This window comes from Onthophagus taurus, chromosome 5 (genome assembly GCF_036711975.1).
Source record: "Onthophagus taurus isolate NC chromosome 5, IU_Otau_3.0, whole genome shotgun sequence".
Lineage (NCBI taxonomy): Eukaryota > Metazoa > Arthropoda > Insecta > Coleoptera > Scarabaeidae > Onthophagus > Onthophagus taurus.
This window is the reverse complement of record NC_091970.1, coordinates 5,299,650-5,315,339: the sequence shown is the minus strand read 5'-3', so window position 1 is coordinate 5,315,339 and position 15,690 is coordinate 5,299,650. Positions and strand designations below refer to the sequence as shown.

At 33.5% G+C, this 15,690-nt stretch overlaps 1 protein-coding gene across 3 annotated transcripts in view; it reads left to right on the top strand.

Moving 5' to 3' along the window:
* LOC111426225 (transcription factor hamlet-like) overlaps window positions 1–15,690 on the top strand; it is a 48,644-nt gene that overhangs the window by 17,958 nt on the left and 14,996 nt on the right. For 2 of the 3 annotated variants that reach the window (XM_023060655.2, XM_023060653.2), the window contains exon 2: window positions 11,879–12,321. In XM_023060655.2, the coding sequence (XP_022916423.2) occupies window positions 11,879–12,321 (443 nt within the window). Of the gene's footprint in view, window positions 1–8,989; window positions 9,126–11,878; window positions 12,322–15,690 lie in introns of those variants that run through there. The other variant, XM_023060654.2, reaches the window with a different exon arrangement.

The window sequence follows — 15,690 nt, the reverse complement described above, 5'->3', positions numbered from 1 at the left end:
ATTGTCGTAAAGTAAACTATTCGAAGTAGTGATGAACCACCTAAATTATGAACTATAAACATTAAACAAAGAACTGGGATAAATTGGTGTTTATATTAATAAAAAAATGGGATCTAAAACGTATGGTGAAGCAGAAAGGAATCGTAAAAAAAAATTTGTTGAGGGTCCAAGAGTCGTATCTGTCACCGAGGTACGTGCGCGTTTCGGTCGTAAATTCGAGGCCAACGCAAACACACAGAGACGCCTTCCTCTCCTTCTCCTTTATGGAGAGCTTAAAACAATCGTAGTCGTCGAACGCGATCGTCCCGTGCTGTGATGTGAACGAGGTAGGCGGGGGGAAACGGACCCCGGTCATAAATCCGTGGAGTAGTCATAACTGAATGATCATGTTGTTAAGCGAACGTGACTCCAAGCGGATTCCGTGCGACGGGCCTCGTCTTTTTAGTCCTCGCGGACGGTAATAATAACAACAATAATCTAAACGGGGCGTAAGTCAACACCTACGGGTGTCGAGATCGCAAAAATTGAATGTATTACAAAAAAAATGACTAAAACATGAATAGAGTGAATGTTAAACACAGAAGTTATGGTTACTATAAATACAAAAATCCTTAGGCTGAGATAATACGAAATTAATTTGCTGGGTCTTTAAATATTTAATATAGTGTAAACAAGGAGCGTATTGCGGGAGCCCCCCATTCGGCAAACGCCCCCGAGGTAAATTTGAAATATTAAAGCTCGGCGGTTCGCTGTTGGCCGCAGAGCAAACATGGGTCCAAAACTACATGTTCAAAACGGGGTATTACATGTATATGTAGGGAAGCAGTATATGTAGGTAGCATCTGGGAGCCCTTCTTGCATCTGCCCGACTATATACGAATGATGGTTTAAAACAAAGCGTGGAAAACAAAAAATGAAAACTAATTAGCGATGAATTGGAAACGATTTGGTTTCGAGATAAGAGAGCGCAGGGTTCGAAGTGGCACTTGCGGAATTACAACCGGCCGGTCGCGCGTTTCTCTATAATATGATATCGAGTTCTGAATTGAATGAAATTTCAAGTGTGGTAACGTAACGTGCGCGTATGCATGGACGTAAGTGGGGAAGTACGACAAGATAATTGTTTTGGTGGACGAAAACGGTTGCAACCGCTAACTTCGGTTTACAAGCGATTTCCAACTAAATTTCTTGACGGTTTTTGTGGTTTTGTGGTTGTTTAGTATTCATTTACTCAGTCTTTCCTCGATCATCTACGTAAATTATGAAATATAATTCATTTTTGCAATATTTTTAATATTGATTTTCTGAAAAATTTTGCTGCCTCAGCAAAATCGTCATTTTTATAGTACTAACTTGTTATTTAGAAGCTGAGGCAGATTACCGTACTGGAATATAAAAAGATAGCAAATCTAGTAAAAATAGGCTGCTATGCAGAAATAAACAGCAAATCATTTTTAATATGAATAGATATCTAAAGTACTGAAGCAGCATGGCTTACTTTAGATATCCGCTTAATTGTATACAAACAGTAATCATTTTATTTAATACTAACATAATACTAAAAAGTGCCTCAGCAGGGAAGTTATTGAATTATTTACAAACGGTAATGACTCTTTTGGTACTAACATATGATTTAGAAGCTAAGGCTACTATGCAGCCGAAGCAGATGATATATTTCCATAGAAACTAGGACGTCCCCACTTACTTTGTCCCACAGCTGAAAATGTCTAGTTCTAAGTCTAATGTTAGTTCTAGTGACAGTGGTATGTAGCGCTAGAACTAACACTAGACCTAGAACTTTCTAGACCTAGATAGTTTCGGGTATAGCCGTGCGTCTTGTCCTCTTTCTATTTTCGCATGTGTTCGATGTACAATCCAGAATGTAGATATTTTAGATTGTATGTTGCTGTGACTGAACTGAATATGGTGGTGCATAGGATCAAGACGGAAATTATGGTTGACATCTTAAGAGTTTTCTTCTTACGACTTCCGCTGTTTACGCAGTAGTGATTGTAATTGATATTAACTGCTTGGATCGGTTCTTCCTGTTTTTCTTTAGTCATTGGTAATGGTACTAAGTTGTGTATCGCTCTTTTCAGGATACTTCCACCAGACTTTTTTAACGTGACCACTCCTACATTGATGGGTGGACTTCTGTTGTTCGTGCTAATGGTCAACGATTGGGATCGACGATATTTTCTTTGATAATAACATCACCAGGCTTGAAATTATCTTGTGGAACTTTCCATTTGTATCTCTGTTGTAACCGACTGAGGTACTCCGTGGACCACGCTTGCCAGAAGTCTTTGTTCATTTTTCGAATTAACTTCCATCTTGAAGACAAATCTTGCTCATCTTTGATAGAAGGATGATTGTAGGATAAAAGAATCAAACCGATAAGAAAATTGAATTAAAACTGTTGTATCATTCATATGGTTACATAAAGTTGTTAATGGACGGGAATATAAGGATGCTTCTATTTGATAAAGAAGCGTGGAAAGTTCTTCAAATGTTAATGTTGTCTCCCCAATGATTCGTCTCAGGTGATGTTTGACAGATTCCCAAATTCCTCCGAAGTGAGGAGCTACGGGCGGATTAAAGTGCCATTGCACCCCTTGAGTTGCAACGTTGACTTGAAATGACCGATCCTGGATGACTGTTGCAATTTCTGGTTGTAATAGCTTACTGGCCCCAACAAAATTTGTTCCGTTATCACTGTACATGTGCTCACAGTGACCACGTCGAGCGGTAAATCTTTTTAGTACAGCCAGAAACGTTTCAGTGATCATATCACTGACTGCTTCCAAATGAGTTGCTTTTGTTGTCAGGCATACAAAGACGGTGATGTAGTGATGTAGTGTTATAGGGAGTGATTTAATTAATCTATAATCAGCTATGCAACTTATTTATAATTGCTTGTAAATCTATAATTGATTATGCAGCTGGTAGGTTACCTTTTGGGTTATTGGCTTTTATGTACATATATGACATCTCAGCTACGAACGACCTCGTGTTCTTATGCATAACGGATAGGAACGAAAAGTTTGAAAAAAATTAAATATATTAATAAAAAAATCTTTAAAGTCAGTAAAGACACGATTATAACGATTATCCTCTTTTTTTTTCTCTTTTCTTGAGGGGAATCATTTCGGTTTTCAATAATAACTCAGTGGGTAGTGACTGCATGTCGTCTCGTCTTTGAGGAGCGTATGATTAGACCGCCTAAGGACAAACGGAAGCATAAAGGTGCGCGGAAGTGGCATTGTGTACGATGAACGGGGGTCTTCGAATGACTTGCGGAAGTGGTGCCTCTGCGAGATCGAATCGAAGTCGTCTCTCGTGTGCGTCTGCGGCCGGAGGCGTGGTACAAAGAACTGGAACCGTTGATGTACACCAAGATTATTATTATGTACTAGTAGTTGTACCGTACGATTTCGATTTAGGGAGACCTCATTTCGTTTCGTTTCAACGGACTTTTCGACAATTACAGTCAATGTTCGCTCAAGAGGTTATTATTATTTTGGCAAAATAGACCGAGGGAGGTGGTCTTGAGATTCAAAAAAGCGTTAAGATTCGAAAATGAGAAAATCGGTTAAAATTATCACCTCAAATTAGTGGTGACATCTTAAACCCTTCAAACGGGGAAATAAACCATGTTTACCCACTTTACCTGGAGGCGATGATGGGATGTCATGTCAGGTAGTTTTTGGTGGTGTAACGATTCTAAATCAACTTATAAAGTCGGTTTTCACGGTGGTTATTCGTTATTTTAACCCGATTCCGGAAGGGTAAAAAGGAATCCACAGTTTTCGGGAGAACCGCGGAGGTCAATGGGTTAATTCGAGGGTTGACCGTGTGAATTCGGTTTTTATAAAATAGAAATCGGGTTCAAACCCCTATTTTTTAAGGGCCTATTCTTTATTTTTCGATATTTATAAAGAAATTTATAAAAAAGGGTACGATTTGATTGTCATCTTTCTTCAATTTCAATTTTTAAAGGGAAAATACGTTTTTTTCTAACGAATCTATTTCGTCGATATTGAAAGATTAGAATCGTATCTTTATGGATTAGTAAAGTGCCGAGGCAGTAATTACATACAAATAACAATCGTTTCATCTAATACTAAGTAGTTAGCATAAAATATCACTATGTTGCATATTCTTATTGAAATAAAACTTGAACTAACACTAGATCTAGAAAGTATCATTCAGTTTTGCACTATCATTCGGGTTTAGCCGTCTTGAACGACATGCCGCTAAATCCGAATGTTTCTAGTTCTCGGTCTAGTGTTAGTTCTAGTTTTGCACTATCACTAGAACTAACACAAGACCTAAAACTAGAATCATTCGGGTTTAGCCGTCTTGAGAGACGTGCGGCTAAGCCCGAATGTTTCTAGTTCTCGGTCTAGTATTAGTTCTAGTTTTGCACTAGCACTATCAGTAGAACTAACAAGCTAAACATGTGTCATTATGAACATAGTATTTTATTTGTATGTCAAGGGGTTAATTACTTTTTTATTAGTTAGAATATTGATTATCGAATAATAAGATAAATGTTTTTGGTATAAATAATTTATGAAGGACATGATAAACCGAAATTGAAAAAGCATTAGTAATTATAAAATCGGTTGGAGACTCGGAAACTTGATCTAAACTCAATTTCAGCCGCTTTGTAACATCGTAGGAGGTGACGCCTTGATAATTTGAGGGTGAAAATTTTAAAGCATCCCTTCGTAGGACTCCCCGCCATCCGTCAGTTGTTCTTGACGTGCAGCCAAATTTCATACGTTAACCGTTTTTATCAACCCATCAATGAAAGATGAATATCCAACGAAAAGCAAATTGAAAAAGGAAAAAAAAGAACGAATCGAGAATGTGTTATAATTTGTTTTTTGATCTTTAAAAAATCTGATTTATGACTTTAATAATTTCTTCGGAAAAGTCGAAGATCACTTTTTAAGTGGCGAATCGCGGCCAAAGTTTAAATTGCGCCCCGTAAATCCGATGGGGTGAGCACTCTATTTAATGGGTTTCTTTTGCTGTTGTGTTTGTTGAAAAAAACTCGTCGTTGAATTATTGAACGAGTTTGAACTTGAATCGGAAAGAAAAGTGCGAAACAAAACAAAGTTTTTTTTGGTTGTGTCAAAAAATAAAATTTAATTTATTTTAATAGCTCAAAGGGGAGGAGGTAAAAGCAGCGATATCAGCACGGAAATGTTTGGATTTAAATGCAACGGAGTCGGTTTTAAATTCACATTTAGATAAGACACGGCGATCCATTTCTCCCAACGTCCATTGTCCGAACTGAAAAACGGGATACGATCCATCAGGAAACCTTTTTATATAAAGATACGATTGAACCTAAACTTTCGATTTAAATCGATTCGTTAAAAATAAAATTTTTAAATCTAAGACAAAATCATCACATTGAAGAAAATCGATTAGACGAGCTAACAGGTCGGAATCGACCGAAAAACATTAGATGTGAATATGATGAAGCCCATTTTTATTGTAGTCTTTTTATTACTGGGTTACTAGAGTTAAGGTTGATTAGTGATTAATTTCTTTTAGGTTGGGGTTACTCTGTAATTAAATCACTCTGAAATTGGGCTGGCTTACTTGTTGAGTTATTTTGGAGTTGGGTTGGAGTTAGATTAATCCGTCATTGACGTGGGACGTTATTTTTGAGCTGATCTGGCTTGCTTTCAAGTTACCATTGAAGTTATGTTACGGTATAATTGAGTTGCTTTGGGATTAAATTACTTTGTGCTTGAGTTACTTTAGGATTAACTTCACTTACTTCGAGATTAGCTTGCTTTGGAGTTTTGTCAAATTGAAGGTGAGGTGTTTTGGACTTGGGTTGCTTTCAGGTTGGGTTGCTCTCGAGTTATGGTTAGTTTTTGAGTTGGGTTGGGTTGTTTACAGGTTTGTTTGCTTTCAGGTTGGTTTACTTTTAGGTTGGATTGGTTTCCGTTGGGTTGGGTTGCTTTCAGGTTGGTTTGTTTTTGGGTTGGATTGGTTTCAGGTTGACTTGGGTTGCTTTCAAGTTGAGAAGAGATAAGTTGGCTTGTTTACAGGTTGTGTTGTTTTCGAATTAGGTTGCTTTTGGGTTGGATAAGATTCAAATTGGATTGGGTTTGGACGAAAATATGACAAATTCGTTGTGTTTTCAACGTTGTTGATGGTAACACTACGGAATTGGAACGTTTTACAAAACAACTTTCAGAACACAAGTTGTAGCAAATTTTATGCCTAACAATATTGCTCTGTTGTACTTTTGCTCTCAGAGGCATAGATATCGAGAAAAATACGAGAATATGAAAATTTGAGGAATTCGTTGTTTTTTTACGTTGCTGATGGTATCACTGCGGAATGGGGGCGTTTTACAAAAGAACTTTTAGAACAAAAGTTGCAGCAAATTTCATGCTTAACAATATTGCTCTATTATACATTTGCTCTCAGAGACATAGATATCGAGAAAAATACGAAAATATAAAAATATCACAAATTCGTTGTTTTTTCAACGTTTGATGGTAACACTGGGGAATGGGGGCATTTTACAAAAAAACTTTTAGAACAAAAGTTACAGCAAATTTTATGCCTAACAATATTGCTCTGTTGTACTTTTGCTCTCAGAGGCATAGATATCAAGAAAAATACGAAAATATGAAAATTTGAAGAATTCGTTGTTTTTTTACGTTGCTGATGGTATCACTGGGGAATCGGGGCGTTTTACAAAAGAACTTTTAGAACAAAAGTTGTAGCAAATTTCATGCTTAACAATATTGCTCTATTATACATTTGCTCTCAGAGACATAGATATCGAGAAAAATACGAAAATATAAAAATATCACAAATTCATTGTTTTTTCAACGTTTGATGGTAACACTGGGGAATGGGGGCATTTTACAAAAAAACTTTTAGAACAAAAGTTGCAGCAAATTTTATGCCTAACAATATTGCTCTGTTGTACTTTTGCTCTCAGAGGCATAGATATCGAGAAAAATACGAAAATATGAAAATTTGAGGAATTCGTTGTTTTTTTACGTTGCTGATGGTATCACTGGGGAATCGGGGCGTTTTACAAAAGAACTTTTAGAACAAAAGTTGTAGCAAATTTCATGCTTAACAATATTGCTCTATTATACATTTGCTCTCAGAGACATAGATATCGAGAAAAATACGAAAATATAAAAATATCACAAATTCGTTGTTTTTTCAACGTTTGATGATAACACTGGGGAATGGGGGCATTTTACAAAAAAACTTTTAGAACAAAAGTCGCAGCAAATTTTATGCCTAACAATATTGCTCTGTTGTACTTTTGCTCTCAGAGGCATAGATATCGAGAAAAATACGAAAATATGAAAATTTGAGGAATTCGTTGTTTTTTTACGTTGCTGATGGTATCACTGCGGAATGGGGGCGTTTTACAAAAGAACTTTTAGAACAAAAGTTGTAGCAAATTTCATGCTTAACAATATTGCTCTATTATACATTTGCTCTCAGAGACATAGATATCGAGAAAAATACGAAAATATAAAAATATCACAAATTCGTTGTTTTTTCAACGTTTGATGGTAACACTGGGGAATGGGGGCATTTTACAAAAAAACTTTTAGAACAAAAGTTGCAGCAAATTTTATGCCTAACAATATTGCTCTGTTGTACTTTTGCTCTCAGAGGCATAGATATCGAGAAAAATACGAGAATATGAAAATTTGAGGAATTTTAGAACAAAAGTTGTAGCAAATTGTATGCCTAACAATATTTCTTTATTACACTTTTACTCTTAGATGAATAGATATTTGAAAATTCGTCAAATTTGTTGTTTTTTCAATTTGTTTTTGAGTTAAAAATTGCATCTTTAACCCACGAAACAATTTCAAATCTTGATTTGAACATTAGATTTTAGTTAAGCTTACTTTAGGATTAGCTCACTCTGACGTTGAATCAAAAATTTCATCTCCAACCCTAAACACCGTTTCATATAGACTTGCATTGCAGTGTACTTGAGTTATTTTGCCATTAATTTCGCTTACCAGTTGATATAAAAAATCTAAACATTACATTTTGACTTCTTGAAATTTCTCAAATTTCTCACTTTTTAGTACAAGTAAGTGCCAAATTTTAACTTTGTTGTAAAAATATCATGAAAAGAAAATTGGGCTAAACTCAAACTTATCTAGCACACCTCAGAATTAATCCAAGAGGAACTTTAGTTTGTTTTCCGCCGGCAAAATGATTTCACCCATAATCCAATTCGAAACATCCGTCTTTATCAAATACAGACCACGGGTTTCATAAACGGGGACGATTTGCGTATATACCTCTAACCCTCCGAAGGCAATAAGCAAGTGGTAAATGCGAGGCTATAAATAAAAGCGGGCGCAATCTCGTGTGCGGCAGGGACACATATATTCATACGGATCTAACGCGGAGAAGAGGAAAAAAGAATAAAGGGGGAGGGTGTACACGCTAAATCTTACCCTTTTCACGACGTTCAACTCGAGGATCCTACCCTGACACCGAAACGTCGTTTTATTGTTATATATCGCTTTTTAAATAGGGGTTTATCTGGGTATTTGCATATAGGTTCGGAATCATCCCTTTAAGGGATCTCGTAATTGATACTTTATAAAAGTCAGTGAGTTAGAAAAGTTTTTGCCCTTTTTTGTACTAAATCAAAGATTAGTTGTCATGGAGATTTCGTTATCTTGGGCGAATTTTTATAACGAAATTTTTTTGTAAAGGGGTGAAAATCGTGGAAATGGTTAGTCGATTGTGTTGCGCAGTGAGCGTCGCGCGCAGTTTCCAAGACAGATCTATAGATCTGTCTCCTCTCCCGGTGATCTGTTTTGATGCTGACGGGATAGAGGTGATCCTGAGGGATCGGCCACGCCTTTCTATCCCCTCCAGGACGACGGGTACGCCCCCTTTCGGTACATCCTGGATCCGGGAACGAACAGGATCAACCAGTGTTACGTAAGATAGCGCGCGAATCACAACTACGTTTTACACCAAATCAAAAAAAAAAGTTTTTTTTTGTGTAATTGAACAATTCTTGGATTTAATTATAAGTGCAGGTTTCAGTTTTTAAATGGTTTATGACACAACAATGACAGGTTAGTTCTTATTAAGATTTGAGAATCAAAAAAAAATTGTTTTTCGTGGAAGAAAAGATCCGATTTTTAATTATGTACAATCCGTGCCGGGCACAACGTTTCGCTAATATAAAGTGTCGTCTTTTACGACCCATCCGGGGTCTTTTGTTCGACATTTAACACTTCGCAGGTGTCTTTCTTGGAGGTGGACAATGCGTACGGCGAGTCCCCGAAATAATATTAAATTTATTGCGCGCGAAATAAAACCAAAAAATAATCAAAATAACGATTCAAAAGCAAATGTTGTTCGTATTTCCTAACAGATATTCGTGAGATTCGATACCTTGGGGTGCTAAAATCTCGGCATAATACTGCGGAAACATGATAACTTTGCCGATGAAGGGATTTTCACTAATCCTACACAAACAGGGCGGTATCTTTTTGCGGCAAAACTAAAAAGGGGCCACCTTTTTCGGTCTTAAAGATAAGAAAAACCGGGGTAAATTATTAACCGCAAAACTACTGGTTCTTGATTACAACGATTTCGTTGGATGATCACCAAAAAAAGCAAATATTTATCTTATCCGATATTTACATTTTTACGTTCGATATCAAATCTACTTCTAAGAAGCACAAAAAAATGTTGGGAGAAACTCCGCTTCTTTTTTGTGATTCAAAACGTAAACACTCCTTCAAATTAACTTTGTTTATAAACAAATAATTAAGATTACGTTATTATTAACGTCATAAAAGAAACGTCTCGTTGTATTAAAATTACTAAATCCTTTTAATCCTAAATTAAAGCGATTTGATGGATGTGAATCGGTTCCAAAGAGATCCTCTTGAGATTAAAATAAAGACAAGTAACAAAATTGTTTTTAAATTAATTAATTTTTTTTAATTCTCCGAAAATGTGGACATAAAACAGGAAAATTTATTAATTTCATCAAGTCATAAAAATTTGGGTTGAGTTCAACAATATTTATCTCAAAAACGGATGGAAATTTTTAAGTACGGGTTTTTTCATCAAAAAGTACACACTTTCCTTTATAAGTGAAGATAATTTCATCAAGGCATCTTAAGAACTCGATTTTTCACGATTTTTTAAAAATGATTAAAAATTTGCTAATTTTTTCAAGTCATAAAAATTTAGGTTGAGTTCAATAATAATTATCTCAAAAACGGATGGATATTTTTAAATGCGGTTTTCTTCATCAGAAAGTACACACTTTCTTCTATAAGTGAAGATAACTTCATCAAAATATCTTAAGAATTCAATTTTTCATGATTTTTTAATAATTAGTGTAAAAACTTGCAAATTTTATCAAGTCATAAAAATATAGGTTGAATTCAACGATAATTATCTCAAAAACGGATGGAAATTTTTAAGTACGGGTTTTTTCATCAAAAAGTACACACTTTCCTTTATAAGTGAAGATAATTTCATCAAGATATCTTAAGAATTCGATTTTTCACGATTTTTTAAAAACTGTTGTAAATATTCGCTAATTTCAAGAAGTCATAACAATTGAGGTTGAGTTCAATAATAATTATCTCAAAAATGAATGGATATTTTTAAATGCGGTTTTCTTCGTCAGAAAGTACACACTTTCCTCTATAAGTGAAGATAATTTCATCAATAAATTTTAAAAATTCGATATTTCACGATTTTTTCAATGTAACTCTTGTTCTAAATAAAGAGAAGCGTGAAAACCAAGTTGTTTTGGATTTCACAAAAATATCTGAATATAGCTTGAACTTTTAGAACAAAAGTTGTAGCAAATTTTATGCTTAGCAATATTGCTCTCTTACACTTTTACTCTTAGATGCATAGATATTGAGAAAAATACAAAAAATATAAAATTTGACAAGTTTATTGTTTTTTCAAGTTGTTGATGGTATCACTGGGAAATTGGACCGTTTTACAAAAAAACTTTTAGAACAAAAGTTGTAGCAAACTTTATCTTTAGCAATATTACTCTCTTACACTTTTACTCTTAGATGCATAGATATCGAGAAAAGTACGAAAATATGAAGAGGTGGCATAAAACCTTAGAAAGTTTTTTTAGTGCTGCAAAAATGTAAAGAGACATTTTTGGCATCAATTGGAGTTGTAAAAAATAGCTTAAGTTGATTCAAAATTTATTCAAAAAGTGTTTGTTGTTGTCAAAAATTTACTGACATCATTCAACGTCATCATGAATCTTTCAGAATCTTATAAAATCAAATAAAACATTTCAAACTCTTCTTAGAACCTCTCAGAAGCTTGCCTAAAACATTTTGGTACCGTATGAATTTACCTAAAATGTCATAGGAGAGTATTAACATATTCAAAAGTTGTCTAAATTTTTTTTGCACTATTTGGAGTTGTCTACAATGGTTTAAAACGATTCCAATAATATTTTTCAAAATCATTTAAAATCTTTTTAGAACCTATCAGAACTATATAAAGCCTATCTAATACATTTTGATTTTTCATAGATATGAATCGGTTCCAAAAAGATTAAAATAAAGAGAAGTAACAAAATTGTTATAATATAATAAATTTTTAAAACTTTCCGAAAGCGCGTACGCAAAACAGGAAAACGCCTTTAAAGATAACAATTAATTAGCGCATAATCAAGCTAACAATTTCTGTTTTGTGGTTTGGCTGAAAAACTTTATCTCTTCAGTCGGCGGATTTCCTTTTAATTTAGCCCTGCAACAATAAGAACTTAAGAAAACCCAAAAAAATAATGTTCTAATTCTTTTATTTTATTTTTTTTATATTTTAGAAGGCAGCGAAGATGAATTAGAGCTGTCCACACAATCCGTAGATGTTTGCGAAGACGACGTAGACATGGAGACAACTCAACGACAAGATTACGATTTTAGTAATAATAATCCGGACATTTCGAAGGATTCATTAAAGTTAACGTTAAAACCTCTCGATCAATTGTATCCGGTTGAAAAATTTTTTAAGGATCCAATTTCCGGTTATTCGGAACCTTTTAAATACGTCAATGATAAATTGGCCGAATTGAATGGGTTAAAAGGGGACTCAGTGATGTATCTGAAAGCGATTGAAGTGGTTATCATGGCGGGGAGTTTACCGCAAGAAGTTGAGGCGAAAGAAAACGGTGTTTTCGCCAAGTTTGGTATCGCCAGGGGTACGAAATATGGACCTTTTCAAGGTAAATGGGAAGGGGTGCCTCAAGATGCTAGATTCGCTTGGGAGGTAAGTGGAGTTTATTTTATTTTTTTTTCGTGATGTTCTAAAATTATGGCAATTTCTCAAAACTTAAAAACCGCTTGTGAAGTGTATTATTGGGAATAAGGGCGTTTCGCACCCCCTCTTTGGTTTTCTTTTGTAAGCGACACCCGATTGTTATCTCGTGGTCCGATGGTCAAAGAACCTTTTTTCGAAAGGACAACAGCACGCATTATCGCCTCGGAGGATGGTTATAAATGATCTTGTGAAAGGTTTTTTTTTCGGTAGTAACTAGGGAGATGGTCCTTCCAGTTAAATTTCTATCTTGGGAATTAAACAAATTTTTGAAAAGATTTGAAAGAGACAAATTAATTTCTATCTCAAGAACCTAAAGAAATTTTTCAAAACGGATAAGTTTACCACAAAGCTCATTGATAATTTGTGAAAGTTTCATCAAAATTCCCCAACGATTCGATTTTTCACGAATTTTTAAAATTAATCGATAAAAATTGCAATTTAAAATTTCGATCATTTTAAATACTTTATATCTCAAAAACTAAAAGTGATTTTTAAAAACGGATAAGTTAATTAAAAAGCTCATACTTTAATTGATAATTTTGTGAAAGTTTCATCAGAATTCCCCAACGATTCGATTTTTCACGAATTTTTAAAATTTACTGATTAAAATTGCGATTTTAAAATTTCGATCAATTTAAATACTTTATATCTCAAAAACTAAAAGTGATTTATAAAAACGGATAAGTTTATCAAAAAGTTCATACTTTAATTGATGACTTGTAAAATTTTCATCAGAATTTCCAAACGATTCGATTTTTCACGAATTTTTAAATTTAATCCATAAAAATTTCAATTTTGAAATTTTGATCATTTTAAATACTTTATATTTCAAAAACTAAAAGTAATTTTTAAAAACGGATAAATTTATCAGAAAGCTCACACCTTAATTGATGATTTGTGTAAGTTTCATCAAAATTCCACATCGATTCGATTTTTCACGAATTTTTAAAATTTACTGATTAAAATTGCGATTTTGAAATTTCGATCAATTTAAATACTTTATATCTCAAAAACTAAAAGTGATTTATAAAAACGGATAAGTTTATCAAAAAGTTCATACTTTAATTGATGACTTGTAAAACTTTCATCAGAATTTCCAAACGATTCGATTTTTCACGAATTTTTAAATTTAATCCATAAAAATTTCAATTTTGAAATTTTGATCATTTTAAATACTTTATATTTCAAAAACTAAAAGTAATTTTTAAAAACGGATAAATTTATCAGAAAGCTCACACCTTAATTGATGATTTGTGTAAGTTTCATCAAAATTCCACATCGATTCGATTTTTCACGAATTTTTAAAATTTACTGATTAAAATTGCGATTTTGAAATTTCGATCAATTTAAATACTTTATATCTCAAAAACTAAAAGTGATTTTTAAAAACGGATAAATTTGCCAAAAAGTTCACACTTTAATTGATAACTTGGTAAATTTCCACAAAGATTTTCCAAAAATTCGATTTTTCAACCATACATTTCAAACCTTTAAAAATTCCAAAAAAAATCGATTTTTTTATTATTAATATTTTATTTCTTCACCTGAGGTTATATTCTTACACCTGATTATTTGCTTTAATTTGCACCGTAATTTTAATCTGGCTATGTCATTTTACTTCTGCGCACGATGTTTTCTTTGAGAAATAACCATAACATTGATTTGTTAACGATGATTTGCTTCTGTGCAAATATTTTATTTCTGTTATTGATATTTTGCTTCTGCGAATAACATTTTATTCTATATCTGCCTGTGATCAATCTTCCCAAGATAAAATGTTTGATCACCTTCAAGATGTCGTTATTTGTGACTCAGGTTGCTTTCGACAATATTATCTCAAAAACGAATAGAGATTTTTAAGTGCGGCTTTATTCATCGAAAAGAACACACTTTCTTCTATAAGTGATGATAATTTCATCAAGATATCTTAAGAATTCGATTTTTCACGATTTTTTAAAAATGATCGTAAAAACTTGCTAATTTTATCGAATTATTGAGTTAGGTTCAGTTCAACAATTATTATCTTAAGAACGAATAGAGATTTTTAAAAGCGGTTTTGTTCATCAAAAAGTACACACTTTCCTCTATCAGTAACGACAGCTTCAATAGGGTGTCTTGAGAATTGGATTTTTCACGATTTTTTAGAAAACTAAGTTGATAGTTTGATGCCAAAAAGGCAAAAACTTTTAAAGGTATGGCAAATTTGATGCTTAACAATATTGCTCACTTGCACTATTCCTCTTAGATGTATAGATATCAAGAAAAATACGAAAATATGAAAATTTGATGAATTCGTTGTTGTTTCAAGTTGATGGTAACACTGGGGAATGGGAACACTTTACAAAAAAACTTTTGCAATTAAAGTTGTAGCAAATTTTATACTTAACAATATTGTTCTCTTGCACTTTTACTGTTAGACGCATAGATATCGAGAAAAGTACGAAAATATGGAAATTTGCGCTATAAAAATGTGAGGAGGCATTTTTTCCATAAATTGTGGTTATCTAAGATGATTCAAAATTTATCTCAAAGTGTTTGTTGTTGTCAAAAATTTTCTGACATCATTCAAAATCTTATTAAATCTAATAATTTTTTTTTAAAATCGTTTAAAATCTTTTTAGAACATATTAGAAATATATAAAGGTTGTCTAAAACATCTTAGTATTTTATGAATTTGTCTAAAATGTAATGAGAAGTTTTAAGATATTCAAAAGTTGTCTAAATTTTTTTTGGAGTGGTCTAAAACGGTTTAAGATGATTCAAAATTTAGTTAAAAAGTGTTTGTTATTGTTGTAGGGTTCCCGATGGCCATAGGTCAAAAGAACATAAAAACGGACAGTTCATATTTTCCATTGTATCATAATTGGGGACACACAAAACTGCCCCCTGACTTCATTCACATCACTATGACACTCCGCGTCCAGATTGGCTGGTTTTTATCCTCATTGTACAAAGACACGTTTTCTGACACCTTTTTGACGACTTGTTTGCTTTCGTATGAATCTTTAAGCAGTTAAGAATTTTATTCAGAAATGTTCGATTTCTTGGGTTATTTTTTTTTTATTTTCGGGTGTTGTCCAGGTGTGGTTTTGATTGACAGGGCGAAATTTTATCCCTAAAAAGGGGTTTTTCGAAGCCAATTTATCCTCTCCGGGTTTAATCCGGGATGTACGGACCTTCGACCAAATACAATAACGGTGGGAATATAACGGTTTCTAGTTAAAAAGAAAAAATCGATGAATGCAAATGAAATGTATGCAAATTTTTTATCCCTCATTCTAACCTAACTTAATGATTTGATTGATTTGATTGATTGAC